At 42.0% G+C, this 27,851-nt stretch overlaps 2 protein-coding genes and 1 pseudogene across 11 annotated transcripts in view; 2 read left to right on the top strand and 1 right to left on the bottom strand.

The window, feature by feature from the left end:
• The window catches only part of Unc13b (unc-13 homolog B), a 215,142-nt gene that overhangs the window by 162,133 nt on the left and 25,158 nt on the right, over positions 1-27,851 (bottom strand). For all 10 annotated transcript variants that reach the window (XM_087550942.1, XM_087550947.1, XM_087550943.1 and 7 more), the window contains 3 exon segments: positions 7,234-7,263; positions 4,114-4,213; positions 232-349 (listed from right to left, as the gene is read on the bottom strand). In XM_087550942.1, coding sequence (XP_087407068.1) covers positions 232-349; positions 4,114-4,213; positions 7,234-7,263 — 248 coding nt within the window.
• On the top strand, positions 22,133-22,444 carry Tmsb4xl2 (thymosin beta 4, X-linked like 2). Its single transcript, XM_087551589.1, has one exon. The coding sequence runs from the start codon at positions 22,175-22,177 to the stop codon at positions 22,307-22,309; it is 135 nt and encodes a 44-aa protein (XP_087407715.1). The 5' UTR covers positions 22,133-22,174; the 3' UTR covers positions 22,310-22,444.
• Rpl39-ps2 (ribosomal protein L39, pseudogene 2) lies at positions 23,105-23,415 on the top strand (annotated as a pseudogene).

The following is a 27,851-nucleotide window of genomic DNA, read 5'->3' as shown; positions in this document are numbered from 1 at the left end:
CTGATAGGATTAGAGGTGCTGAGGAATCTCCAAGATCAGCCGGAGGGCACAGGGAAGAGCAGCTTACAGTCAACCCCTAACCCTTTGGGAAAGGTGATAAGCTTGAGGGCATACGCCCTCCACTTAGAAAAGGAACAGGTATGCATGGATAAATGTCAGCTGAGCTGGAGCTAAGTTGAGGGAAGGCAGGGGCCACAGCCATACTTCCAAACAGGCAGCACACTAACTAACCTCATCCGACTGGCGGATAGTCTTCAGTGCGATCCACACGGTCCCCACCATTGTGTCCCATATCAGCCCTTTGTTCCACACCTCCACACTTAGGCCCAGGTCCAGACGGCTGATCTCACTAATGGGGGGGGGGGGGGGGAAGAGAGTCCTTTGAGGAGAGCCAGATAGCAGGAAAGAAAATACTTTAATTCCCTGTTTTGCTAGTCTTGAATACTTTTCAGCAGTTCTCTTATTTTAGGGAAAATCAAAGTATCCCTGATTGCTCCAAGTACTCTTTAGATTTCTAAGAAATTATAATGCATACCCACAGAATAGTACTTGTATAGCTGAACATGGTGGTATATGCCCATAATTCCAGAACTCAGGAGGCTGAGACCAGAGGACTACAAGTTCAAAGTCAGTCAGTCCTACACAGACTCTGGAAGATAGAGAGGAATGAAGGGAGGAAAGGAAGAAAGGAGGGAAGGAAGAAAGGAGGGAAGGAAGGAAGGAGGGAAGGAAGGAAGGAGGGAAGGAAGGAGGGAAGGAAGGAAGGAGGGAAGGAAGGAGGGAAGGAAGGAAGGAGGGAAGGAAGAAAGGAGGGAAGGAAGGAAGGAGGGAAGGAAGAAAGGAGGGAAGGAAGAAAGGAGGGAAGGAAGGAAGGAGGGAAGGAAGAAAGGAGGGAAGGAAAAAGAAAAGTAGAAATGGAGAGAGAGAGGAAATAAGACAATGAACTGGTTTTTATATTTTGTTGCTATTGTTTCTGATAGGGTTTCCAAAAATGCACTTATATGATTCAAGGAAAGTTCTAGAGACTGACTATACAACGTAATACCTACTGTTAACAAAAAGTTATTGTAAACTTGAAATTTTGTTGGGGGTGGCTGGAGGAAGAGCTCAGTGGTAGAATATTTGTCTAGCATGCACAAGGCCCTGAATTCAGTCCCCAGTGAAAAGAAAACTTTTTAATAAAATAAATTTCATTTTAAGTGTGCTTAGCACCAAGGTTGGGGATGGTTCACAAAGAGGCTGCCAGCAGTAATGGAACATGCATTACCTTGAATATGGTGATGGTGATCAAGAGTATACATGTGTGTGTGTGTGTGTGTGTGTGTGTGTGTGTGTGTGTGTGTGCATGTGTGTGTGTGTGTGCCCAATCTCCCCATGCTGTGTACATAACAGGTCTAGTTTTATACACTGATCACACCTCAGTAAAAGTAGAAGAGGAAAGGGAGAGAAAGTAGGGAGGAAGGGTCACAAGAAGAAAGGAAGAAAGGACCTTTGTTTATCCTCTGCCCTCTGGAGATGAGATCATGGTCAGACCAATGTAACAACACAAAAAACATAAGATCAAGTGATCCGGCCTGCCTAGATGTCCATCCCTGTGTGTAACCTTATGTTTTATTGTTAGTACTACCATGGCCTTAACTTAGATCTGTGGAATACATAAAAGAACTTTCAGGAAGAAAAGCCTTGGTTACAAAATATATGAGACAGCAGCCAGGAAGAAAAAGGCCCTGAGTATATGAGGCTTTAGTGGGGGCTGGATAGCAGAGTACTTGTGTAACGTGTGTAAGGCCTAGGTTCCATCTCCAGCAGTGAAACACATAAATAAAAGTAGCATCAAATGTAGCAGAACACTGGCTTGAAAGGGCTGTCACAAGTACAACCACAGTGTCAGGGCAAAGCAAAAATCCATATGTTAATGCTAAGAACATCCTCCAGACAGCTTTTGTTAAAGCACAAGGTGATCTGAAGAGAAAGGCAAGAAAGTGAGAAATGGTTGCTATAAATATAAAAAACAAAAAGACATTACCCAGAAAAATATGAGCTATTACTCCTCACAGTGAGTGTTAAGTATGTGCTTTAGAGACAGCTTGGCCTCTCTGTTGTCCTGTAAGATACACGGTCTCAAATGTCCTAGAGGTGTGGACTTACAGACAGAAATCACGCCAACTATGTTGTAAGTATATAAAGCAGAGAAAAATACACTTTTTAAATTTATATTTCCTAGCACTTATAATACATATGTAATTGGTATTTTGGGGAAGACATGTAACATCAGACCAGTTCTTGTCTCCAGAAATTTTTCAAGGTTTCTGGAGAAGTGTCCAGAGCCACAGGCTAGGTACTTAACCCAACCAATAACTTAGGCTGTTCACAACGGGGAAATTAAGCTTTTTGTCACATAGTTTGTTCACCTAATGAAGCAGACTTTGAAAGTACATGCAACATCTGCAAACCTATGTGAAGTGTCTTTGATTTGAGTCTAAAAAGGAATTTTTAGTGGAGATGCATATGTGACAGTCCCAGTGCAACTCCAAATTTGCATCTCAAGCCACCAGATAAAAGAAATACCCAAATTCTTTAGCAGCTTGACACAGTCACAGAAGAAAGTCTATTCTTCACAGACTTCTCTCCTCTCATATATGTATGCTCAGAATGTACAAGCAAAAAGTCAGAACTCTATGCTTATCCCCAGAGCCCAGAGGAAATTTCTTTTCCTTCTTAATTAACTCAATCAAGGCTAGGGAACACGTGTATACAACATTCTGAGCCAAGAACACTCATACCAGTAAGTGAAATGTCATCTTTAAATAACGAACAATATAAGGACTGGAACGTATAGCTCAGTAGTGGAGTTCCTGCCTAGCATGCACAAGGTCCTGAGTTTGAGCTTCAAATAATACTAAAAATGAATAATTTTAAGAAGTGAGCAATCTATACTCTAAGTACTAAATATAAACTAAATATTAAATATGAGCAACATAAGCTTGGTATAGTGATACATGCCTATTATTGTAGCTCTTGGGCAACTGAGGCAGGAGGATTTCTACAACCTAGAGGCCAGTGTCCTATTATTGAGTTCCAGGTAATCCTAGGCTATATATAATGTCTCAAGAAACACACACAGCACCACCACCACCTACCCACACACTGCCAATCATGAGGCCTTTTTCTCTCCTATACAGTCAACATGGTTTAACTGTGTCATCCCTCTGTGTGGGAACTCAGAGGCTTTATGCTGTCACTGTATGCATGCTAAGTGGTTTTATCTTGAGGACTGCTGTTTCTGGGAAAGGGTTTCATACAAAGTAAACAGGCACATCCATCCACCTCATTTGTACACAGCCCATTTTCATCTACAAAGAATTGTTTAAAAGATAAGATTTTGTCTTACTCTAATTTTTTTTTCAGTGCTTTGAACTAACCTAGGGTTTTATCACAAAGAATGAGCTATATTCTTAGTCCAAAAGAAAATACTTTCAGGGGAGATGGGCTGCTAGAGATGGAACCCAAGGCCTCTAGCATGCTAAGCAAATACTTTATCAACTGAGCTTTATCCTAACCCCTAAGACGTTAAACTTACTATTGCAAATGCTTGACATATACCTACTTCAGATACCTGCATACCCAGAGTCAATTAAACATTTTTCAGGGGAAAGTATGTCGAGTAGAAAAGGTTTTAGAAGCTGTGCTCTTAGGAAATAACTCAAGCATGTACACAGTCTAGAACACACATGACCACATTTCCTTAGAGAACCTCTAAGGACCAAAGACAAAGTTCCATTTGTATTAGGCTAAGTGTACTGGATCTGAATTCTGACCTGTGAGAAAGTCTGAGCAGGCAGTATTCTCAACTCACTATGTTACCTCAGGGTTACTCATAATCATCACTCATCTCCAAGAATAAATTATAAATCAATGAAAGAAAAACTGCAATATACCTCACTACAAGCCTCACTCGCTCCTCTAACGCTACAGATTAAAAGATGCATAGCACTGTCAGGACGTTAATACATCACTGGCATACACAGACTCGGTAACTGAATTGTTTCATTGCGTATCACGGACTAATGACCATTATGGAATGTGTAGACAACATTTCAGCAAAGTTCTTACAACATGAAATCTTGCTCCCAGGAAGGCTGATCACCACGAACTGCTACAGTTGTGCTCTTCACGTTCTGGACTTTCAGGGTCACGTATGTGTTAAACTTATCTGTGAAGAATTGCAAAAAAGAAATGTTAATAGTATCCAGATTATCACCCACTTTCACAAAGCCCTTAAAAGTAAGTAATGTCAGAGACTGGAGAGAGTATTCAATAGCAGTGGCCGCTCTTCAAGAACAAGCGTTCCATTCAGGGGATCCAACATTCTCTTCTTGCTTCCATGGGCACCAGACACACATGTGGTGCATGGACAGACATACAAGCAAACACTCATACACATACATTTTAAAAAGAGAGATGGGGAGAGGGAGGATGGGATAAGGGTTTGCTGAGGGGAAACCAGGAAGGCTTTTTATATTTTTACATTTTGAAATGTAAAAATATAAAATAACCAATAAAAATAAAAATAAAATGAGAGATGGAATTAAGTGATACTAAATTAAATGTGCAAGTAAGACTGAAGCTATGTGTTATATAATTCAAGGCACAGCAGAATCGTAAAAACTGATAAAACTATACATAATCTGGTTCATATTTTGAGACATATAAGGTGATGGGTATCCACAATGCCAGGACCACTCAGGAGGCCGAGGTAAGTCAGGAGCTAAACAGCAAGGTCAAGGCCAGCTTGACTGCATGAGATTCTCTCTCAAAAAACAACGTGTGTGTGTGTGTGTGTGTGTGTGTGTGTGTGTGTGTGTGTGTGTACATAAAATATAGAAAGGAGTAACAGTTGCAGAGCCCTTGATAAGGACACAAACTGAATGGAAAATAGTCAGGAAAGACCTGGATTTCAAGCTTGATCTATAGTTTACATGAAAAGAAACATCATAATTGAGAAGAGGAAATTCTCTGAAAGGAGAAACTAAGTACAAACCAAAGGGAGTAACCTAAACCTGAAACCTCAGATCTGAACCCTGCATGTTTATGCAACTGTGCATAGACTGACTATGCAGTCCAGGCTGTCTTCAAACTCACTATGCTACTTTCAATTCAAGACTCTCCTGCTTCAGCCTACTCAGTCGTAGTACAAGTGTGTACAACCACGTGTGGCCTGAGGGTTTGCTTTTTGTATTAAGAAAAACATTTCATAACAGAAAAAAAAAAGCTATTGTGTTAACTCATCAAAATGCCAATAACTACTTAAAACAATTAATTAATGTGAGAAAATGGGTCCTGCCACACTTGCTGTTCATTTTAGCCAGATAGGAAACTGAGACACATTTCAGGCCAACCTCAGCTACAAAGCAAGGCTATCTCAAAAGCAGAAACAAAGAAGTGGGGAGACGGCTCGGTGGTAAAATGCCTTTTGCACAAGCATGAGGACCTGAGTTCAGATCCCCAGCATCCTCACGAATGGAGTAGAAGGTAATGTCTACAACCCAGCTCTGGAGGGCCTCACATGCCAGCCAAGACCTGGCACATCCAGCTATACTTCTGAAACCTGAAGGCCATTATGTATCATAAGATCTTAAACTTGAGCTGGGACAGGGCTAAGTGGCAGAGCATCTTCCTAGCATGTGAGGTCCCAAGGTTAAACAAAATTTGTCATTTTCCAGGCTGTGGGGGCTTGCTAACCATCCAGTCTAGTCAACTGGGAGCTCCGTGCTCACTGAGAGACCCTGTCTCAAAAACTGAAGTGGGAAGCAATTTGAGAAAGAGATTCGCGGTCACATCTGGCCTCCATGCACACAGGTGTGCACACATGGATGCTACTAGTAATCCTTTCTTTCCTTTTAGAAACAGGGTCTCTCTATGTAGTTCTCACTGTCCTGGAACTAGATATGAAGACCATGCTAACCTAGATTAGCTTTTACTGCCTCTGCCTCTGACTAGTGGGATTAAATGTATGTGCAACCACACCTAGCCAATTCTTTTTAAAGTTTGTAGAGTTTTTTTCTTTTTAAATCTCAGTATCATCTTGTAAAATAATCTAGCTAAGGATGGTGGCTCATTGCAGCAGGAGGCTGAGGCAGAATTCTGAGAAACAAAATCCATCTGGGCCACACAGCCCCCACCATCAAGTGCACCCTGTTTTAAAAATAAATAAGGGGAAGGAGTTTACAAAGTACTTACCTAGGATGTACAAGCCCTGGGTTTGATTTCCCAGCACCACATACCAGGAATGGAGGTACACACCTACACTCCCAGCACTATGGAGGGGAAGACAAGGTGATCTTAAGTTCAAAGTCATCCTTAGCTATATAGCAACTTCAAGACCACCCTGGGATATGTAAGACCATCTTACAAAGAAATTTAAAACTAAAAATAAATTTAAAGATGACTTTGGTAGACAAGGGTGCGTGCCATGAAGACTAGCAACCTCAATCCTAAATTTGATTCCTAGAACCCATATGGGCAAAGGTCAGAACTAACTTCCAAAAGTTATCCTCTAACCTCCATACACATGCTGCAGCATGAGGATGCATGGGCGCACACACATACACACAGAAAAGATAAACAAATTAATAAAAATTAAAAAATTTGAAGTATAGTATAGTTGGGTTAACAAGAGAAAAGGATAAACTTTCATTCATTAGTAGAGATAAAAATATAGGTAAACAGAGTTAAATGTTTTACAGCAGTGGAGTAATAATTTCATAAATTACCTTAGCAAATTAAATCAATGCATTTAAGTAGTTAACCAAATGATGTGATTAATTTTTTTATCTTTCTGAGATAGGGTCTCTTTATGTAGCTCAGGCTGACCTGGACAAGCTATTCCCTTGTACTCCCAAGTACTACTACTAGGATTATAGAACTGTATCGCCATGCCCAGCTTGTAAGTAACGATTCTGTTTAAGGTTGCTTTTGGGGGCCAGTGAGATGGCTCAGCAGGTAGAGGTACCTGAGGTGAAGCCTACACAACCTGGGTTCCAGGGGATAGGACACCCTCTTCTGGCCCCTTCTAGTCCTGAGCGAGCGCGCGCGCGCACGCACACACACACACACACAGAGAGAGAGAGAGAGAGAGAGAGAGAGAGAGAGAGAGAGAGAGACTAATTTTTTAAGACTGCCTTAACTCACAGCAAGCATGGAAGTGTTGAAAGCCAAGAGAGCCAGACTTACCTGGTGAACCCTGGAATTTGGCTCTCTTAACTGCAACAAAACAAAAAAAAAGTAAGATTAGGAACCCGATCTCATACCTGATGAAAAATTCCTTGTCAGGAGGCAGAAGAAAAGCAGGCGATCCGTTTTATGTTAGACATCTTTCTGAAGTTTAAGTTATTGATGCTCCTTATTTAAAAGCAATCATCAGACTGGAAATAACCACTTACCTTGCATGTCTGAGACCCTGAATTCTATCCTTAGCCAAACAAAAAAGTAAGAAATTTTTCAAAAAGGAAAATCCCTCCACTTCATTCTGCTAAAACAAGAGTATATCAGGAAAAAAATAGACAATAGGCTTTAAAACAAGAGTGGGAAGTGACTTCTAAGACCAAGAAGATATCAAGAGGGGCTTCTGTCAATAATCACACGAAACTACTCCTAAAGAATACGCAGGGAAAAAATAAAAAATAAAAATAAAATAAAATAAACGAATAGACAGGGAGCTGCACATGGAAGAATCCTATAGCCAGAAATGCACAGGCAGCTTCTAGGGGAAGCCAAGAACTACATATGCACAAGAACTGCTAGAGATGAACTAGTGGCTCAAGTTTGGAATCCTAGCAGTCAGAAGCCTGAGGCAGCAGAACTGCTGCAAGTTCAAGGTCAGCCTGCACTACAGAGTAAAAAGGAAGCAAAGTCAATCCATGAAGATTAGGGACGAATTCCCCAGGTATCTTGGTGGGGTGGGCTGTACAATGCATAGAAAGTCTGCCTTTCTCCACGTTCTATGTTAAAAATGAAAGCCTCCCTTAGCTGATGTCTACCCAGCTTAGTACTTAGCTCTGAGCTAAGTCACTCAGGACTTTCCACAAGGCCATCTCCATTTCAGTCAGCACTTACTACTACTAAAATCTATTTCTTTCTGTTGATCTGATGTATGTCTTTTGCAGTCTCACATAAAGTAAGTCCCTCTTCCCAAATATTCTTTTCCATCAACATGGAGAAAGTAAAGTAGGTCATGTGGAACATGCCTTTAATCCCAGCCATCGGAAGACAGAGGCTAGTGGATGAGTTTAAAGCCAACTGCACAGATTAAAAAACTAGATATGAAATGAGGACCCAGCATTTTGCTGCCTACAGGAAACACACCTCAGAGACAAAGACAGACACTACCTCAGAGTAAAAGGCTAGAAAACAACTTCCCAAGCAAATGATCTAAAGAAGCAAGCTGGAGTAGCCATTCTAATATCAAATAAAATCAATTTTCAACCAAAAGTCATCAAAAAAGATAAGGAAGGACACTTCATATTCGTCAAAGGAAAAATCCACCAAGATGAACTCTCAATCCTAAATATCTATGCCCCAAATACAAGGGCACCTACATACGTAAAAGAAACCTTACTAAAGCTCAAAACACACATTGCACCTCACACAATAATAGTGGGAGATTTCAACACCCCACTCTCATCAATGGACAGATCATGGAAACAGAACCTAAACAGAGACATAGACAGACTAACAGAAGTTATGAACCAAATGGACTTAACAGATACTTATAGAACATTCTATCCTAAAACAAAAGGATACACCTTCTTCTCACCACCTCATGGTACTTTCTCCAAAATTGACCATATAATTGGTCATAAAAACAGGCTTCAACAGGTATAGAAAGACAGAAATAATCCCATGCATCCTATCAGACCACCATGGGCTAAAGTTGGTCTTCAATAACAATAAGGAAAGAACACCCACATATGCATGGAAGTTGAACAATTCTCTACTCGATGATAACCTGGTCAAGGAAGAAATAAAGAAAGAAATTAAAGACTTCTTAGGATTTAATGAAAATGAAGGTACAACATACCCAAACTTATGGGACACAATGAAAGCTGTGCTAAGAGGAAAACTCATAGCTCTGAGTGCCTGCAGAAAGAAACAGGAGAGAGCATATATCAGCAGCTTGACAGCACACCTAAAAGCTCTAGAACAAAAAGAAGCAAACACACCCAGGAGGAGTAGAAGGCAGGAAATAATCAAACTCAGAGCTGAAATTAACCAAGTAGAAACAAAAAGGACTATACAAAGAATCAACAGAACCAAAAGCTAGTTCTTTGAGAAAATCAACAAGATAGATAAACCCTTAGCCAGACTAACCAGAGGACACAGAGAGTGTGTCCAAATTAACAAAATCAGAAATGAAAAGGGAGACAGAACAATAGAATCAGAGGAAATCCAAAAAATCATCAGATCCTACTACAAAAGCCTATATTCAACAAAACTTGAAAATCTGCAGGAAATGGACAATTTCCTAGACAGATACCAGATACCGAAGTTAAATCAGGAACAGAGAAACCATTTAAACAACCCCATAACTCCTAAGGAAATAGAAGCAGTCATTAAAAGTCTCCCAACCCCTGGAAGGACATACTGGCCTTCAGACAGCTCCCACAACCTGCGCTTCAGACAAATGGACACACTGGACGCCCCAGTGGGGAGGCTGCTGTAATGGCCACTGGAGAAGTATGCTCCAAATGCAGGAGTTCTATGTCTGCCCCGGGTATCACCGGGGCAGGTCCCTCAACCCTAAATGTGGAGGTGGGGCTGACTTCTTTTGCAAAAATTGGGGATGCGAGATGTCATGGGAGGCATCCTGGAAGCCCTCCTCGAGCTGGGACTATATTAAGGTAGTAGCAAACTATACCTTGGAACCCTACGTTCCTGGTGGGGTATCCGTGCCGGAATGTGCCTATAACTGGTGCCACCCACTCTGTGTCACTTTCACTGAGCCGGGAAAGATGGCCAAAGAATGGGTGAAAGGATATACTTGGGGCCTTAGGTTTTATAAAGACGGTTATGATGTGGGATTACTGCTCACCGTCAAGTTACAAATAGAAGCTCCTTGTACCCCAGATGTATAAAAAGTGTGTACTTTAGCTATGGGAGGTCACCACTGTCTTATGGGCAGGACGGCCCCAGCTTACTGGATCATTAAACCTCTTGCTTGATTGAAAAAAAAAAAAAAAAAAAGTCTCCCAACCAAAAAGAGCCCAGGTCCAGATGCATTCAGTGCAGAATTCTATCAGACCTTCATAGAAGACCTCGTACCAATATTATCCAAACTATTCCACAAAATTGAAACAGATGGAGCCCTACCGAACTCCTTCTATGAAGCCACAATTACTCTTATACCTAAACCACACAAATACCCAACAAAGAAAGAGAACTTCAGACCAATTTCCCTTATTAATATTGACACAAAAATACTCAATAAAATTCTGGCAAACCGAATCCAAGAACACATCAAAACAATCATCCACCATGATCAAGTAGGCTTCATCCCAGGCATTCAGGGATAGTTTAATATACGGAAAACCATCAACGTAATCCATTATATAAACAAACTGAAAGAACAAAACCACATGATCATTTCATTAGTGCTGAGAAAGCATTTGACAAAATTCAACACCCCTTCATGATAAAAGTCCTGGAAAGAATAGGAATTCAAGGCCCATACCTAAACATAGTAAAAGCCATATACAGCAAACCAGTTGCTAACATTAAACTAAATGGAGAGAAACTTGAAGCAATCCCAATAAAATCAGGGACTAGACAAGGCTGCCCACTCTCTCCCTACTTATTCAATATAGTTCTCGAAGTCCTAGCTAGAGCAATCAGACAACAAAAGGAGATCAAAGGGATACAGATTGGAAAGGAAGAAGTCAAAATATCACTATTTGCAGATGATATGATTGTATACTTAAGTGATTCCAAAAGTTCCACCAGAGAACTACTAAACCTGATAAACACCTTCAGCAAAGTGGCTGGGTATAAAATTAACTTAAATAAATCAGTAACCTTCCTCTACACAAAAGAGAAACAAGCCGAGAAAGAAATTAGGGAAACGACACCCTTCATAATAGTCCTAAATAATATAAAATACCTCGGTGTGACTTTAACCAGGCAAGTGAAAGATATGCATGATAAGAACTTCAAACCTCTGAAGAAAGAAATTGAAGAACTCAGAAGATGGAAAGATCTCCCATGCTCATGGATTGGCAGGATTAATATAGTAAAAATGGCCATTTTACCAAAAGCGATCTACAGATTCAATGCAATCCCCATCAAAATACCAATCCAATTCTTCAGAGAGTTAGACAGAACAATTTGCAAATTCATCTGGAATAACAAAAAACCCAGGATAGCTAAAATTATCCTCAACAATAAAAGGACTTCAGGGGGAATCACTATCCCTGAACTCAAGCAGTATTACAGAGCAATAGTGATAAAAACTGCATGGTATTGGTACAGAGACAGACAGATAGACCAGTGGAATAGAATTGAAGACCCAGAAATGAACCCACACACCTATGGGAACTTGATTTTTGACAAAGGAGCCAAAACCATCCAATGGAAAAAAGGGAGCTTTTCAGCAAATGGTGCTGGTTCATCTGGAGGTCAGCATGTAGAAGAATGCAGATCGATCCATGCTTATCACCCTGTACAAAGCTTAAGTCCAAGTGGATCAAGGACCTCCACATCAAATCAGATACACTCAAACTAATAGAAGAAAAAGTGGGGAAGCATTTCGAACACATGGGCACTGGAGAAAATTTCCTAACAAAACACCAATGGCTTATGCTTTAAGATCAAGAACTGACAAATAGGATCTCATAAAACTGCAAAGCTTCTGTAAGGCAAAGGACACTGTCATTAGGACAAAACAGCAACCAACAGATTGGGAAAAAATCTTTACCAATCCTGCAACTGATAAAAGGCTTATATCCACAATATACAAAGAACTCACGAATTTGGACTGCACGGAGAAAAATAACCCTATTAAAATATGGGGTTCAGAGCTAAACAAAGAATTCACAGCTGAGGAATGTTGAATGGCTGAAAAGCACCTAAAGAAATGTTCAACATCTTTAGTCATAAGGAAAATGCAAATCAAAACAACACTGAGATTCCACCTCACACCAGTCAGAATGGCTAAGATCAAAATCTCCGGCGACATCAGATGCTGGCAAGGATGTGGAGAAAGAGGAACACCCCTCCATTGTTGGTAGGATTGCAGACTGGTACAACCATTCTGGAAATCAGTCTGGAGGTTCTTCAGAAAATTGGACAGTGGACTACCTGAGGATCCAGCTATACCTCTCTTGGGCATATACCCAAAAGATGCTCCAACAAATAACAAAGACACGTGCTCCACAATGTTCATAGCAGCTTTATTTATAATAGCCAGAAGCTGGAAAGAACCCTGATGCCCTTCAACAGAGGATTGGATACAGAAAATATAGTACCTCTACACAATGGAATACTACTCAGCTATGAAAAACAATGACTTTATGAAATTCATAGGCAAATGGATGGAACTGGAAAACATCATCCTGAGTGAGGTAACCCAATCACAGAAAAACACACATGGTATGCAGTCATTGATAAGTGGATATTAGCCCAAATGCTAAAATTACCCTAGATGCACAGAACACATAAAACTCAAGAAGGATGATCAAAATGTGGATGCTTCACTCCTTCTTTAAAAGGGGAACAAGAATACCCATAAGAGGGGATAGGGAGGCAAAGTTTAGAACAGAGGCTGAAGGAACGCCCATTCAGAGCCTGCCCCACATGTGGCCCATACATATACAGCCATCAAACTAGATAAAATGGATGAAGCAAAGAAGTGCAGGCTGACAGGAACCGGATGTAGATCTCTCCTGAGAGACACAGCCAGAATACAGCAGATACATAGGCGAATGCCAGCAGCAAACCACTGAACTGAGAATGGGACCCCCCGTTGAAGGAATCAGAGAAAGGACTGAAAGAGCTGAAGGGGCTTGAGACCCCATATGAACGACAATGCCAACCAACCAGAGCTTCCAGGGACTAAGCCCCTACCCAAAGACTATACATGGACTGACCCTGGACTCTGACCTCATAGGTAGCAATGAATAGCCTAGTAAGAGCACCAGTGGAAGGGAAGCCCTTGGTCTTGCTAAAGCCGGACCCCCAGTGAACAGGATTCTTGTGGGGAGGGAAGTACTGGGGGGAGGATGGGGAGGGGAACACCCATGTCAAAGGGGAGGGGAGGGGAAGGGGTTAAGGGGATGTTGGCCTGGAAACCAGGAAAGGGAATAACATTTGAAATGTAAATAAGAAATACCCAATTTAATAAAGATGGGGGGGGAAGCCAATTGCATCTATATAATGAGTTCCAGAGCTACATACTGAAACCCTGAAACCCAGTCTTCAAAATTGAGAGAGAGAGAGAGAGAGAGAGAGAGAGAGAGAGAGAGAGAGAGAGAGACAGACAGAGAGAGACAGAGACAGAGACAGAGACAGAGACAGAGACAGACAGACACAGAGAACACCTTCCAGCTGGGCTTGGCAGGGCTTGCTTGTAATCCTAGTAGAAAGTAGAGGCACAAAGAACAGTTCACAGTTAGCCTCAGCTACATAAACCCGAACAGGACCAGCGAGACAGCTAAGTGAATAAGGTGCTTATTTCCATGTCTGACCACTTGAGTTTGATTCCCAGGACCCATGTAGTAAAAAACAGAAAAACAACTCCCCAAAACTCTCTCCTAATCTCCTGTTATATACACACTTTGGTACACACACACACATATTCACGCGCATCAAATAAATAAAAATGTGTTTTAAAAATGTTTAATAAAAGCCAGGTGGTGGTGGCACACACACTTAATTCCAGCACTTGGGAGGCAGAGGCAGGTAGAGCTCTTAAATTCAAGACCAACCTGGTCTACGGGGTGAGTTCCAGGACAGCCAGGGCTACACTGAGAAACTCTGTCTCTCAAAACAAAAAAACAAAACTAAAATTAAAAAATGTTTAATGAAATTTAAATAATTTAAATTGTCATTACACTAGCAATAACTATTAAAATTAAAATAAATAAACATAAGTGAAAAATAACCAATAAAATTTTAAATATATTAGCTAAAAATTTTAAAAGTTGTCTGGTTAGACTGGTCAATGCCTATAATCCTATCACTTGCCACCCCTGAAGGATCTATGTAAATTGGGGGTCAGCCTGGATTACATGATTGCATAGGTCAGCCAGAACTACAGAGTAGGGTCCTGTCTCGGAAATGGTGCTAAAAGGGGCTGTCTCTGACTACACTGCCTTCCCCTTAACTGGGCTGCCCTGTCTCGCCTCGATAGAAGAAAATGCACCCAGTCTTACTGCACCTTAATATGCCAAGGCTGGTGATATCCATGGGAAGCCTCCCCTTTTCTGAGAAGAAAGGAAGAGGAGAGGCAAGAGGAAGGGACTGGGAGGAAAAGGTTGGAGACAAAGCTGAGAGCAGGATATAGAGTTAATAAACACGCGAGGAAAAAATGGGCTAAAGAAATGGCTCATCAGCTGAGAGCACGGCTGCTGCTGCAGATGCCCTGGATTCAGTTCCCAGTACCCACGCTGTGGCTTATAACCATCTATAACTCTTTCCAGGAGATCCTACCTCCTCTTCTGGCTTCCTTGGACACCAGGGACACACATGGGGCACACGTACATGTAAGTAAAAAAACTTACACACATAAAATTAAAAAATAAGGGCTGGAGAGATGGCTCAGAGGTTAAGAGCACTGACTGCTCTTCCAGAGGTCCTGAGTTCAATTCCCAGCAACCACATGGTGGCTCACAACCATCTGTAATGAGATCTGATGCCCTCTTCTGGTGTGCCTGAGGACAGCTATAGTGTACGTATATATAATAAATAAATCTTTTAAAAAATTAAAATAAATAAATAATAAGGGGCTGAAGAGATGGCTCAGCAGTTAACAGACTGCTCATCCAGGGGTTTTGAGTTCAAATCCCAGCAACCACATGGTGGCTCACAACCATCTGTAATGGGATCTGATGCCCTCTTCTGGTGTGTCTGAAGACAGCTGCAATGTACTCACATACATAAAATAAATCTTAAAAAATAAAAATAAATAATAGAACCTTTCTCAAAGAAAGGGAGCAAAGGAGGGTAAAAAAGGGAGAGAAATAAAATAATATTACATGGAATGGAAATAATTAATAAATAGATACCATAGATTAATCATTGTGTCTAATAATCCATCCTGAAAACCACTAATACTACAGCTTTTAAGGCAGGGGTCAGAGAAGAGAGGAGAAGAAATCAGAAGGGGGAAGCAGGCCCAATAATGTGCACGGTGTCATCCCAGCACTTGGGAGGTTAAGATAGGAGGCCCCCAATGTAAAACCCTAAGTTACATAAGACCTTGTCTCATAAAGTTAGAAAAAGATTGCTGAGCACAGTGGAGGCAGAGGCAAGCAGTTCTCTGAGTTCTAGGCCAGCTTACGCCTTAACTGGGCTGCCCTGTCTCGCCTACTTAGGGAGGTCTAGGCAAGCCATGGCTACATAGTGAGTCTACAGCCACTCAGATATGAGGCCATCACAGTTTTAGTTTTGTGGGGTTTTCTGAGACAAGGTCTCATTATGTAGCTCTGGCTGTCCTGGAACTTGCTCTGTAGATCAGGCTGGCCTTAAACTCACAGATCTGCCTGCTTCCGCCTCTGTCTCTGCCTCTGCCTCCTGTGTGTCACTCTATCCAGCTCACAGTTTTAGTTAAGTCCTTACATTAGCTCTGGATGGGGTAGCACATGCTTCAATTCTATCATTTGGGAGGCGGGGGAAGTAAGAGCAAGAGTTTAAGGAGGAACTCAACTTAACAGTGAGTTTTAGGCCAGCCTATGCTACAAGACCCTGTCTCAAAAATAAAATCCTTATGTTGTTCGCATCCAAAAATAGGTACATATCACCTTCAAATGAGATTTTTGTTGTTTATCTTGGGGTATTTTGGTTTTGTTTGTCTGGGTTTTTGTGGGGAGGAGGGGTGTTAAGACAGATCCCACTATGTAGCCCTGGCTGTCCTGGAACTCACTATATAAACCAGGCTGGCCTTGAACTCACAAAGATCCGGCAGCCTCTGCCTCTCAAATACTGGGATAAAGGTGTACAAGACAGACCTGGCTTCAACATGTTTAAAACATGGTAAAGTGGAACTTGGCTCTAATTCCAGTACTTTGGAGATAGAGGCAATAAGATCAGAACTTCAGGATCATCCTCACCTATATAGCAAATGGGAGGCCAGCCTGGGCTAAATGTGACTCTGTCCATTATGTGTGTGTGTGTGTGTGTGTGTGTGTGTGTGTGTGTGTGTGTGTATCACCGAGTCAAGCACAGTGACACATACCTATAATCCCAGAAATTGAGGTAGAGGCAGGAGGACCAAACAGTTCAAGGCTTCAAAGCTAGCCTCAGTTACATTGCAAGTTCAAGGCTAGACTGGATTACCATAAGACCTTGCTTCAAAAATAAATACATGCATACATACATACATACACACATAAGCAAACACTATATGTCTCAACCTCAATGTTAAAAACAACATATTGAACTGACTATGAAGCCAATTTAAAATTATTATTTTAAAAAGTTATTAAGGACTCTAGCACAAAATCTCTCCTTGTTATGAGGTCCAATTAAATCCACCATAACTCAAGCACCAGGTCAATGCAAATGACAAAAATTTATTTTAATCAAGGCACTACTTAAAGTGGAAACCTGAGGGTTCTTTGGAAAGTCGGTTGGATGGAGTTTTGCTGGGGCAAACACGTGAAGAAACGTTTCATAAGGGGACACAGGTGTCAAACGCTAAGCAGAAACAGGAGAGAACGTTCTGCTAAAACAAGCACACGAAAGGACACGGGATGACAGATCTTTGCTAAGAGCACACCATGTATGGTCTGCCTTACACTATGTAGCTGAGCTGCATTTGTCAGAACTCCATAGAGAGAAATGCAACAAAAACCTTCTGTGGTGTGCTGCACTTTCTTCCCACCTCCACAGACTCCGCTGATTGGCAGAGTGACATGAGCTGAGACCTGAAACAGACGGATGTGCTGAGGAAAGATACATGGAGGATACATGATGTTTGGAGGGTGTAAAGAGGACTTGATGGACAGTACCAGAGGCTGAGCTTGGCTTACAGAGCTAATGGGTCTTGTGTCTTCGCTGATCTTCACTTCCCTGAGACAGGCACAGCTGAGAACTCCTGGTGTTCCTCCTGGTACCTCCTTGCTGACTTGTGCCTTGGCTGAGGCCTGGCTGTCTCTGCTAGGTCGGGTAGCTGCTGCTGCTATCCAGACTCTACTGAACTGGACTACTGGTTTATCTAGGAAGTGTTTTCGAGTGGATCGAGCTGCCACTGCTGTGAACTGTGAACTGTACTGCCAATTTCCAGACATCACAGATGGGAGTTGCTTTAAAAAACCTTTCTAAACAGGTCCACTTCCCCGTATCCTTTCTTTCCCACTACCTCTGGTGGGTGGTGGGTTAAAAGGAAGGCTAAAGCATTTAAGAACCATCATTAAAAATAAGGTTTGAAAAAAATTAAAGTTACAACTACTGATAGATCAAGGCTGCAAAACAGACTTAGGATCTAACCTGCAACGAGCCAGAATATTACAGAATATTTAAGCTTGGAAATAACTAACATCTGTGTCAAATAACTGTTAAATTTCCCACCAATCAGGATAGAGGGTTGGTTCCTGGGCATGGGAACATGAATTTAGTTTAATCCTGACAGCAAGATGGAGAAGATGTCCTTGAGATGGCTGGACTCAGACAACTGTTTCCTTACAACAAAAACTGTCTGGCTATTGGAAAGGCCCCAGCTCCCCCACTTTTTTTTTAAAAGAATTATGTATTTATTTTTTATATAGGAGTATTCAGTAGTTGTCTTCAGACACACCAGAAGAGGGGCATCGAATCCCATTACGGATGGTGGTGAGCCACCATGTGGTTGCTGGGAATTGAACTCAGGACCTCTGGAAGAGCAGTCAGTGCTCTTAACTGCTGAGACACCCTCTCCAGCCCCGGCCCCAGCTCCCTTAGGACCTGGGACCTTGAACTTAGTTTCCCTGCTATGATTAAATGGAGTCTGAAAACAAAATGGCAATATTTAGAACAAGTTCTTTTGCTTATTCCAAACATCTTCATCTGCCCTGTGTATAAAAAAAAATGAAAAACAAAAACAAAAAAACAAAACAACCAAGCAGAAAAGATGTAGGGAAAATAAGTCATTACAGAATACTGAGGCTCCTAAAGACTACAGACAATATGAAAACCTGAAGTAACCTAAAAAACAAGAAGACACAGACAGAGCACTTTCCTCTAGGCTCCCCAAAAACAAAGGCAAAAATAAAAGAATATGTGCCTATACTTCAAAAAATAAAAACAAAACAACAAAAACAAAAACAAAACTAACTTTAGCACCTGCACTTCTCTAACCTTACTATAGAACCAAATCTGCTACAGGCACTCTTCAGATTATCGGAAATAATCCTATTCACACAGACTCACAAGCAGTGACCTGGTTCTCTAAGCACAAGGAATGGCTAACCTGCTTGGTCATGAGACAATTTCCAAAGCATATGGTATTGGTTCTCTTGCTTGTTACTCTCTTGTTTCAGAACCAAGCATTAAAAGAAGTCTATCACTTAAGTGCTACTGCACTTAAGTTCTTTAAAGCAGGAACTAGAACAATATCAACTAACTGGACTACCCAGAGCTCCTGGGAATAAAACCACCATCCAAAGAGCACACATGGAGGAAGCCAAGACTCCAGATACATATGTGGCAGAGGATGGTCTTATCTGACATAAATGGGAGGGAAGGGAGGCTTGATGTGCCAGTGTAGGGGTATACTAAAGGGGTGAAGCTGAAGTGGGTGAATGGGTGGAGGAGCACCCTCATAGGGAAAACGGAAGAGGGGTAAGAGGGGATGGGATGGGGGGTTTGGTGGAGGGGTAACTGGGAAAGGGGATATCATTTGAAATGTAAACAAATAAAATGATTAATAAAAAAATAAAAAATAAAAGAAATATTTGTATTCCTATTTTAATCTCCTGCCTGCCAACATCAAACAGTTATAATTGTCAATTTGCATATTGTTTTACTGCATTTCACATCTGTCAAATATCTGAATATAAAGATGCACTACGACACCTGTTAACCAACTGAACACAAGAAGTGACAAAACTGTGAAGACTGGTTGGCATGACGTCCCTTTTCTCACCTCTTCTTTAGTAACTTTCAAAACTGAATATTTAGGGCTGAAAGATGTTCAGTCAGAAGCTACTTGCCATGCAAGCGTGAGCAGCCAAGTTTGAGCCCCAACACACACACAAAGGAAAAATACTCAAAATGAAAAAAAAGAAAATCAGGGCTGGAGAGATGGCTCAGTGGTTAAGAGCACTGAGTGCTCTTCCAGAGGTCCTGAGTTCAATTCCCAGCAACCACATGGTGGCTCACAACCATCTGTAATGGGATCTGATGCCCTCTTCTGGTGTGTCTGAAGACAGCTACAGTGTACTCACAGAGACAAAATAAATAAATAAATCTTCAAAAAAAAAAGAAAAAAGAAAATCAAATGGTGAAAAAAGATTACTCTTCTCTTACAGAATGGCAAATACCTTTTCCATGTTTATTCTCAGCCTTTACAACTTTGTGTTTTAGGATGTATGGGTGTTTTGCCTGCATCTGTGTCTGTGTACCACATGCCTGTTTGGTGCGTGCCTAGCTGTCAGATCCCCTAGAACAGGAATTACAGATAGTTGTGAGCCACTGCGAGGGTGCTGGGAACTTAATCCAAGTAGTGAGCCACCTATCTCCTTTTACAATGGTCTTTTTAATTGTATTGTCTCTTTTGTCTTTGGGTTTTGTTTTGTTTTGTTTGGGGTTTTTTGGTTTTTTGGTTTTGGTTTGTTTGTTTGTTTGTTTGTTTGTTTGTTTGTTTTTGAGACAGGGTTTCAATGTAACCAGCCCTGGCTGTCTTGGACTCACCTTATAGAGAACCTGAGTTCAATTCCCAGTACTCACAGGATAGCACACAACAATCTGAAACTCTAGGTCCAGGAGATCTAAGGAGATCCTGACTTTAAAGGGCACCAGGCATGCATCTGGTATGCATACATACATGCAGGCAAAACATTCACATATACAAAATAAATCTAAAACTTTTTAAGTTATATTAAGTCAGGCATAGTGGTGCACATCTGTAATTCCAGTGCTTAAGAGACTAAAGCAGGAGACTCATAAGTTTGAGATCAGGCGACAAGACCCTGTCTCAAACTGCAAAGGGTTTTTGCCAGGCATGGTACACATACCTTTAATTGGAGGCAGAGGAAGGAAGATCTCTGTGAGTTCCAGGACAGCCAAGGCTACACAGAGAAGCCCTGTCTCAAAAAAAAAAAAAAAAAAAAAAGCCAATGGCTGGAGATATAGCTTAGTAGTAGTGTTCAAAAGAAAGTTAGGAGAGGGGAATTTACTTTCAGCAGAAAATTATCCTATATAAATCTCAGTAAATGTCAACCATGTTTAAAACATTAAAAGCCATAACTGATTAGATTAATAGATGACCATTCACAATATATTTTATTATTATGCTTACTTATTGCTGTGTTTATTTATTTTGTGTGCAGATGCACACATGTCACAGCAGATGTGTGGAGGTCAGAGACAACCTAGAGGAGCGGATTCTCTCCTACCATATTGGTCCCAGGGCACCATCTCAACAGCCCTTATATTATTAATTCCTCATTATATTCTGGTAGAAAGTGCTGATCAGATTTTCTTCCAGGAGATTCCTCTGGTGAGTAATGCTACTGAGTATACCGTGGTCTTCTGGTTCTATACATTTAACCATTTCCATTTTGTTTCACTTGTATTTTGATGCCTTCTCTCATTAGTTCTCACTACATAAATTTAAATCTTCTATTAAAAATTATGTGCAAAAAAATTGCTAGCAGGATTGCAAACTGGTACTACCTCTCTGGAAATCGATCTGGTAGTTCCTTAGAAAACTGGAAATCGTTCTACCTGAAGACCCAGCTATACCTGGGCGTGTACCCAAAAGATGCTCCACCATACCACAAGCACACATGCTCCACTATGTTCAGAGCAGCCTCATTCACAATAGCCAGAAGCTGGAAACAGTCCAAATGTCCTTCAACAGAAGAATGGACACAGAAAAAGTGGTTCACTTACACAATGCAATACTATTTACCTATTTTGCAGGACAATGAATGGAACTAGAAAATATCATCCTGAATGAGGTAACCCAGACTCAAAAGGACATGGTACGCACTCACTGATAAGTGGATGTTAGCCAAAAAGTTCAGATAACCACAATACAAATCACAAACCATAGAAAGCTTAACAAGAAGGAAGGTCCAAGTATGGATACCTGAAACCCATTTAGAAGGGGGAACAAAATAATCATGGGAGGCAGAGGGAGGGGGAGAAAGGGAGGGAGGGATCTGGGTGGGAGAAAGGAGGGGGCAGAAAAGGGGGCAGGATCAGGTATTGGGGGAGACAGGAGAGAAGCCAGAGGTGTGAGGCAGGGGCAAGGGGACCTCTAGAAAGTTCCAGAGACCTGAGATGTGAGAGGCTCCCAGGACTCCATGGGGATGACCTTAGCCAAAATGCCCAATAGTGGAGAGATGGAACTGGAAGAGACCACCTCCAGTCTATAGACATGGCTCCCAGTTGAGATATGGGGCCATCCATCCATGTTCAAAATTATGACCCAAAATTGTTCCTGTCTAAAGGAAATGGGGGACAAAATGGAGCAGAGACTGAAGGAAAGGCCTTCCAGTGACCGATCCAACTTGGGATCCATTCCATGCATAGGCACCAAACCCTGACACTATTACTGATGCCATGTGCTGGCAGACAGGAGCCTAGCATGGCTGTCCTCTGAGAACCTCTACCAACAGCTGACTGAGAAATGCAGATACTTACAGCCAAACATTGGACTGAGGTCGGGAACCCTATTCAAGAGTTAAGGGGAGTCGGCAGCAGCCTCTGAGCGGATCGACTCTCCTTGTTCGCCCAGCTCGCTCAGCTCCTTCCAGCAACCATGTCTGACAAATCCGATATGGCTGAGATCGAGAAATTCAATAAGTCAAAGTTGAAGAAGACAGAAATGCAAGAGAAAAATCCTCTGCCTTCAAAAGAAACAATTGAACAAGAGAAGCAAGCTGGCGAATCGTAATGAGGCGAGCGCTGCCAATATGCACTGCCTTCTTATTTTACTTCTTTTAGCTGTTTAACTTCGTAAGATGCAAAGAGGTTGGATCAAGTTTAAATGACTGTGCTGCCCCTTTCACATCAAAGAAGCAGAACTGCTGACCAGGAAGGCTCCCCCGCCTCTCCCGCCCATCTGCTGGCCTGGCTAGCAGAGAGGGAAAAGAACTTGTATGTTGGTGAAGGAAAAAGCTGGATGGGAGAGATGGTGGAATTGAGAATAAAATAAAGATGGTCCAAGATGTCTTGCAGGATATAAAATGCAGTTTAATCAGAGTGCCATTTTTTTTTTGTTCAAACGATTTTAATTATTGGAATGCACAATTTTTAATATGCAAATAAAGTTTTAAAACCTGAAAGAAAAAAAAAAGAGTTAAGGGAAGGGCTAAAGGAGATTGCAACCCCATAGGAAGAACAACAGTATCAACTAACCAGGACTCCTCAGAGCTCTCAGAGACTAAGCCACCAACCAAAGAACATACAGGGCTGGTTTGTGGCCTCCAGCATTTCTGTAGCAGAGGACTGCCCTTTCTGGCCTCAGTGAGAGAAGATGCCCTTAATCCTGTAGAAAATTGATGCCCTGGAAAGAGGGATGCTGGTGGGGCTGAGAAGGGGGTAGGCTGCTAAATGGGGGAGCACCCTCTCAGAAGCAAAGGGGAGATGGAATGGGGTGAAGAACTCAGGGAGAGGAGACCATGAAGGGGGGCAACATTTGGAATATAAATAAATAAAATAATTTAATAAAAAAATACTGCTTCTTTAAAAGATGTTGGAGAAGCTCTTCTCCTTTCCTCCACCATTGTATACTCTACACCTGATTCGACTTCTCTCCATGTCTTCTCACAAGACTTTCATAATTAAGCAATTCCTGGCCAAGAAACAAAAGCAAAATCGTCCTATTCCTCAATGGATTCTGATGAAAATTGATAACAAAACAAAACAGGTACAACTCTAAGAAAAGACATTGGAGGAGAACGAAGCTGGGTCTGTAAGGATCCACACAATGGCAAAACTGAGGGTTTATACTCATTGTGGCCGTTGAGCAGTCCTACCATTTTTAACCTGGAGACTTTCTCATGTCTAAATTGGGGGTATAGTTTGCCCAGTAATAAAATGCAGAACCTTTCAAAAAATGATGGGGAAGAGGACATAGGTCCACGATAGAGTACTGCCTAGCATGCACAAGGCCCTGGGTTTGATCCTCAGCACCGAATAAACTAGGTGTGGTGTTCCTACCTACAAGCAAGCACCTAGGAGGTAAGAAAGCTAAGGTCGTCCTTGGCTGTATAGTGAGTTTGAGGACAGTGTGGGCTATAAGAAACCCCATTTCAAAAAAGAAAAGAAGAAGGAAGAGGAGGAGGAGGAGGAGGAGGAGGAGGAGGAGGAGGAGGAGGAAGAGGAGGGGAAGGAGGAGGAGGAGGGGAAGGAGGAGGAGGAGGAGAAGGAGAAGGAGAAGGAGAAGGAGAAGGAGAAGAAGGAGGAGGAGGAGGAGGAAGAGGAGGAGGAGGAAGAGAAGAAGAAGAAAAGAAATTGGTAATAGAGCCAAGTGCAATGGCACAAGCCTATAATCCTAACACTGAGGAGACTGAGGCAAGAGGGCCTCAGGTTTAAAAACAACCTGGGCTACATAGTGAGTTCAAGGTCAACTTAGGCTATGTGAGACCTTATCCAAGAGAGACCTTAGTTCAGAGGGACAGAAGACACTTTTGATTTAGCCAAGTGAGGTAAACATGCCTACAACCTAGCACTTACATGGCCGCAGCAGGACCTCAGGTTCAAGACCAGTCTGGACTACATAATGAGACCCTGTCTCAAAAAGAAAAAAAAATTAGTTCCAATGACCATTAGAAAAACACTAAAAAGGAAGCAAAGACCTTATGAACACTGTCTTGAATGTAAGGGTGAAAAAATGCGAAGCATTCTCTTAACAGCTACCAAGAAGAAAGATTTAAGAGAAGCTGGGCAGGACTGAGGGGCATCTTGCTGATACAAGCCTTGTTGGAGACAAAATCGGAAAACAGCTCTCCTAGAAGGTCTAGGGCCTGTGGGATGGTGGCACAGTGTCCAGTCACATTCAAATGAGCTACAATGACTGCCCTGTTCTCTAGTAAAGACAGAACTATTCTAGCTCAGAGCAGCAGCAGCCACACCAGATCTGAACCAGACACAGCACCGCTGCCAAATACACAGAAATGTGAGCCACACAGAGAGAAGCTTCCCTGGAGATCACAGTGTGCAGCCAGACTTCTTTCCCCCGTCCTGCTGAACTGCTTAACCAGCAATCAGGACACTTGTTAAACTCTAGGTGGAAATTTTAACCTTCCGAAACTTCTAATAGCAAACGATGACTGAGACCACCTAAGAATACTCTTTCACCCTGTGGAAGATGAGGGGAGTACCTACCACATGAGGCTGAGTCTAACCTCATTTTTCGTTTCTTGTCTGTTATCTGTCTGTCACCTGTCTGTCTGTTCTGAGTCAGGGTCTTACCATGTATGTATCCTTAGTTGGTCTGGAGCATGATACGCAGACCAAGCTGGCCTTGACCTCACAAAAATGCCACCTGCCTCTGTCTCCTGAGTGCTGGGACTAAAAGCAAGTGCCACCACATGTGGCTTTACCTCATTTTTCATTAAGAAAAAAATGTGCACTGTTTTAAAGATTACAAAATGACCCTAAAGTGATATAAGACGTGCAGGACACTCGACATCCAAAAGCTCTTAAGTAATATGCATACAGGACCCCGTTATGTATCCCTGACTGGTCTGGTACTCGCTGTGTAGACCAGCCTGACCTCCAGCTCAGAGACCAAACTACCTCTGCCTCCCAAAAGCTGCCCATGTACCTTCATGCCCAACATTTTTTTTAAAGTTAGCATCTTTACACAGTAGGTGAGTGCTACAGCTCCAGTTCAGGATCTCGTAAACCTAGAAACTAAACTAGATTGGGCAACACAGCAAGACATCATCATCATCACACATGCGCGTGCACACACGCACACACACACACACACACACAATTGTGATGGGACATATAATGCTAACCTAGCATGCACAAAAGCCCCGCATTCAAGCACCAGTGCTACATAAATCTAGTATGGCGGTACACACCTGTAATATCAGAACTTGGAAGATGGAGACAAAAAGATCACAAGTTCATGGTCATCTTCAGCTTCATAGCAAGTTTGAGGCCAAAAATAAATATAAATAAAAGTAAACAAACAAAAGAAGGCGACATAGAAGCAAGGATAAAAGGTCGAACAGGACTAAAAGAACAAGGATGTATGCCAAGAGACAGAAAAGAATTTAACCTCAAAGGGAGACGGGCAAACAGCGCAGTGCTGTTTGGCAGATGCACTTGCTGCACAAGCCTGTCTGCCTGAGTCCCATCCACGGTACCAGTGGAAGGAGGGAGTTATCTGATCCCACATTTGTAACTATAACACATGAAACCACACTCACAAACACACAATAACAAAGCTTTAAAAGCACTCAAAAGGCAGAGGCATGAAGGGGAACACGTTTGAGGCCTTGTTTGAACCTCAACACAAAACAAACAATGAAGACTAAATAAAAAGAAGCTCAGTAAGATATGAGTATTAAGCAAATTAGGAAAAAACATAAAAATCTATGTGGCTGAGGCTGGCCTTGAACTCCTGGTCTTCCTACCTCTACCTCCCATGTACTGGGATTATATGCATGCACCACCATGCCTGGCCATTTGTTCTTGTGTCAACTTCAGACGCTCCAGTTATCCAAGTATTAGCACTCTAATTACATTGTTTGGGGTTTCGCTGTTGTTTTGTTTTTTAAGACGTGAAATCCATTTCAAGCTGGTCTTCAGTTTGTAGGATTATAGGACCATAGGCATGTGCTACCTCTCCTGGCTTTTGCTTACATGCCATTATCTGATTTCTCCCTTTCAGAATGCTACTGAGCTCTTCATTCACTTCTCTTTATGATTAGGGAGTTTCTTAATTTTTTCCTCCACATTATCACTTCAGTTTTCTTCTATGCTAACTTGTTTACTACTGTTTCTGTTATTGTTGAGGCAGTGTCTCCTGTATCCCAGGCTGGCCTAAAACTCCCTAGGCAGCCAAGAATGACCTCTCCTGCCTCCAGTTCCTGAGGTCTTGGAGTTGGGACTATGCCTTCTGTCAACTCAGCTGTGTCCCACCCCATCTCCTATTCACTTTTTTTGACCCTGGGTGGCACTATGTTACCCATGCTGATCCCTCCCACCTCAGCTTCCCAAGTACTTAGAACAGAAGTAATTCACATATAAAAGAAAGTTTTCTTCTGAGAAAGATCTAAATTACAAAGCAAAGCACTGCAACCCAGGAACTCTGCACCCGACCAGCTGCACTCACATGTGAAGCCCATTATGAGGGAGGCATCTTGCCAGCCCTGAGGAAAGGAAAGCTACACAGAGTAATTCTTCATGTTTTAAGTACTCAGATGTACAGCATGACCCTATCATCCTGTTCCCTTTAATTATCCCCAGGACAGCTGACAAGTAGGATGCAAGCAGCTCAGGGAATGTTCTGAAAGAGCAACTGCACCAAAAGGAGGTTTTACATATATGTGGGAAGGAATCTTTCTCTTCCCTACCATTAAAGGTCGCTTATATTTTGTGTTTGTAAGTATTCTATACAAAGGCCCAGACGTTTAGAGAACTCAAACAATCTTCATTGACACTGACTCAAACATATTATGTGTCAAGAATACTAGACAATAATGAATTATAAATTTCCAAACATTGCATGCAGGAGGGCTGCCTAGAAGACCCCACTGCGTTCAGGCTGACCAACTTGGCTGCCATCTGGGCCCAGATCCAGAGCTTCTAATCAGTCCACTCCAATACCTAGGAGCAGGTGGTGAGACCAGGGCTGCAGAAATCAGATCCATGAACAAGGTATCACCTCAAGCATGGCTGTGATTGAAATCAGCACTGCCACCAGAGAGCAGCTCTGGGGAGCCTGAGAGACTTGTGGAGACTTAGAGGAAGACATAGCAGCAGAGGATTCTGCAAAGTCCACATGTCCCAGGAAAAAATGAGAGAAGGGCAGGTCCATGGGAAGATGCTTTGAAAAAGTGGACTCAAAAAGTTGGAAGGATAGATGGCAGAACAGAGCCAGGTATACAGGGAAGAATGGCAATACTACCCAGGGCAAGGCTGTAGCTAGAAACCATGAAGTCCATGATCTCTGCTGCCGCTGGCTATAAAGGATAAGGAAGCTACTTTTGCAGTGGTATTTCATTGAGAGGCTTCTGTGATGTCTTTGCTCCCAACCCCCAAAAAGAAACAGTCTAGACAGGAAACCATCAAAAACAACGCTTTAAAATTGGGGTAAGGATTCTAAAGTATAGCTCTTCACAGTTGATGGCTTGTGGTGGGGGTGGGGTAGGGGAAGAAATCAGTTAGCTTTAAGGGGCTGGCCCCTTGAAGTTTGGCCATGCTTTAGTGAGTATATGGTCAACACAAATTGGACTTTGTATTTTTCTTTTTTT

This window comes from Rattus norvegicus, chromosome 5 (assembly GCF_021556685.1).
Source record: "Rattus norvegicus strain SHRSP/BbbUtx chromosome 5, alternate assembly SHRSP_T2T, whole genome shotgun sequence".
Lineage (NCBI taxonomy): Eukaryota > Metazoa > Chordata > Mammalia > Rodentia > Muridae > Rattus > Rattus norvegicus.
Note: the sequence above shows the minus strand (reverse complement) of the source record. Positions and strands in the feature narration are given on the sequence as shown.

Bases quoted from the DNA above. Each gene is read 5' to 3' on its own strand.
- Tmsb4xl2 (XM_087551589.1), top strand. From the start codon at position 22,175: ATGTCTGACAAATCCGATATGGCTGAGATCGAGAAATTCAATAAGTCA.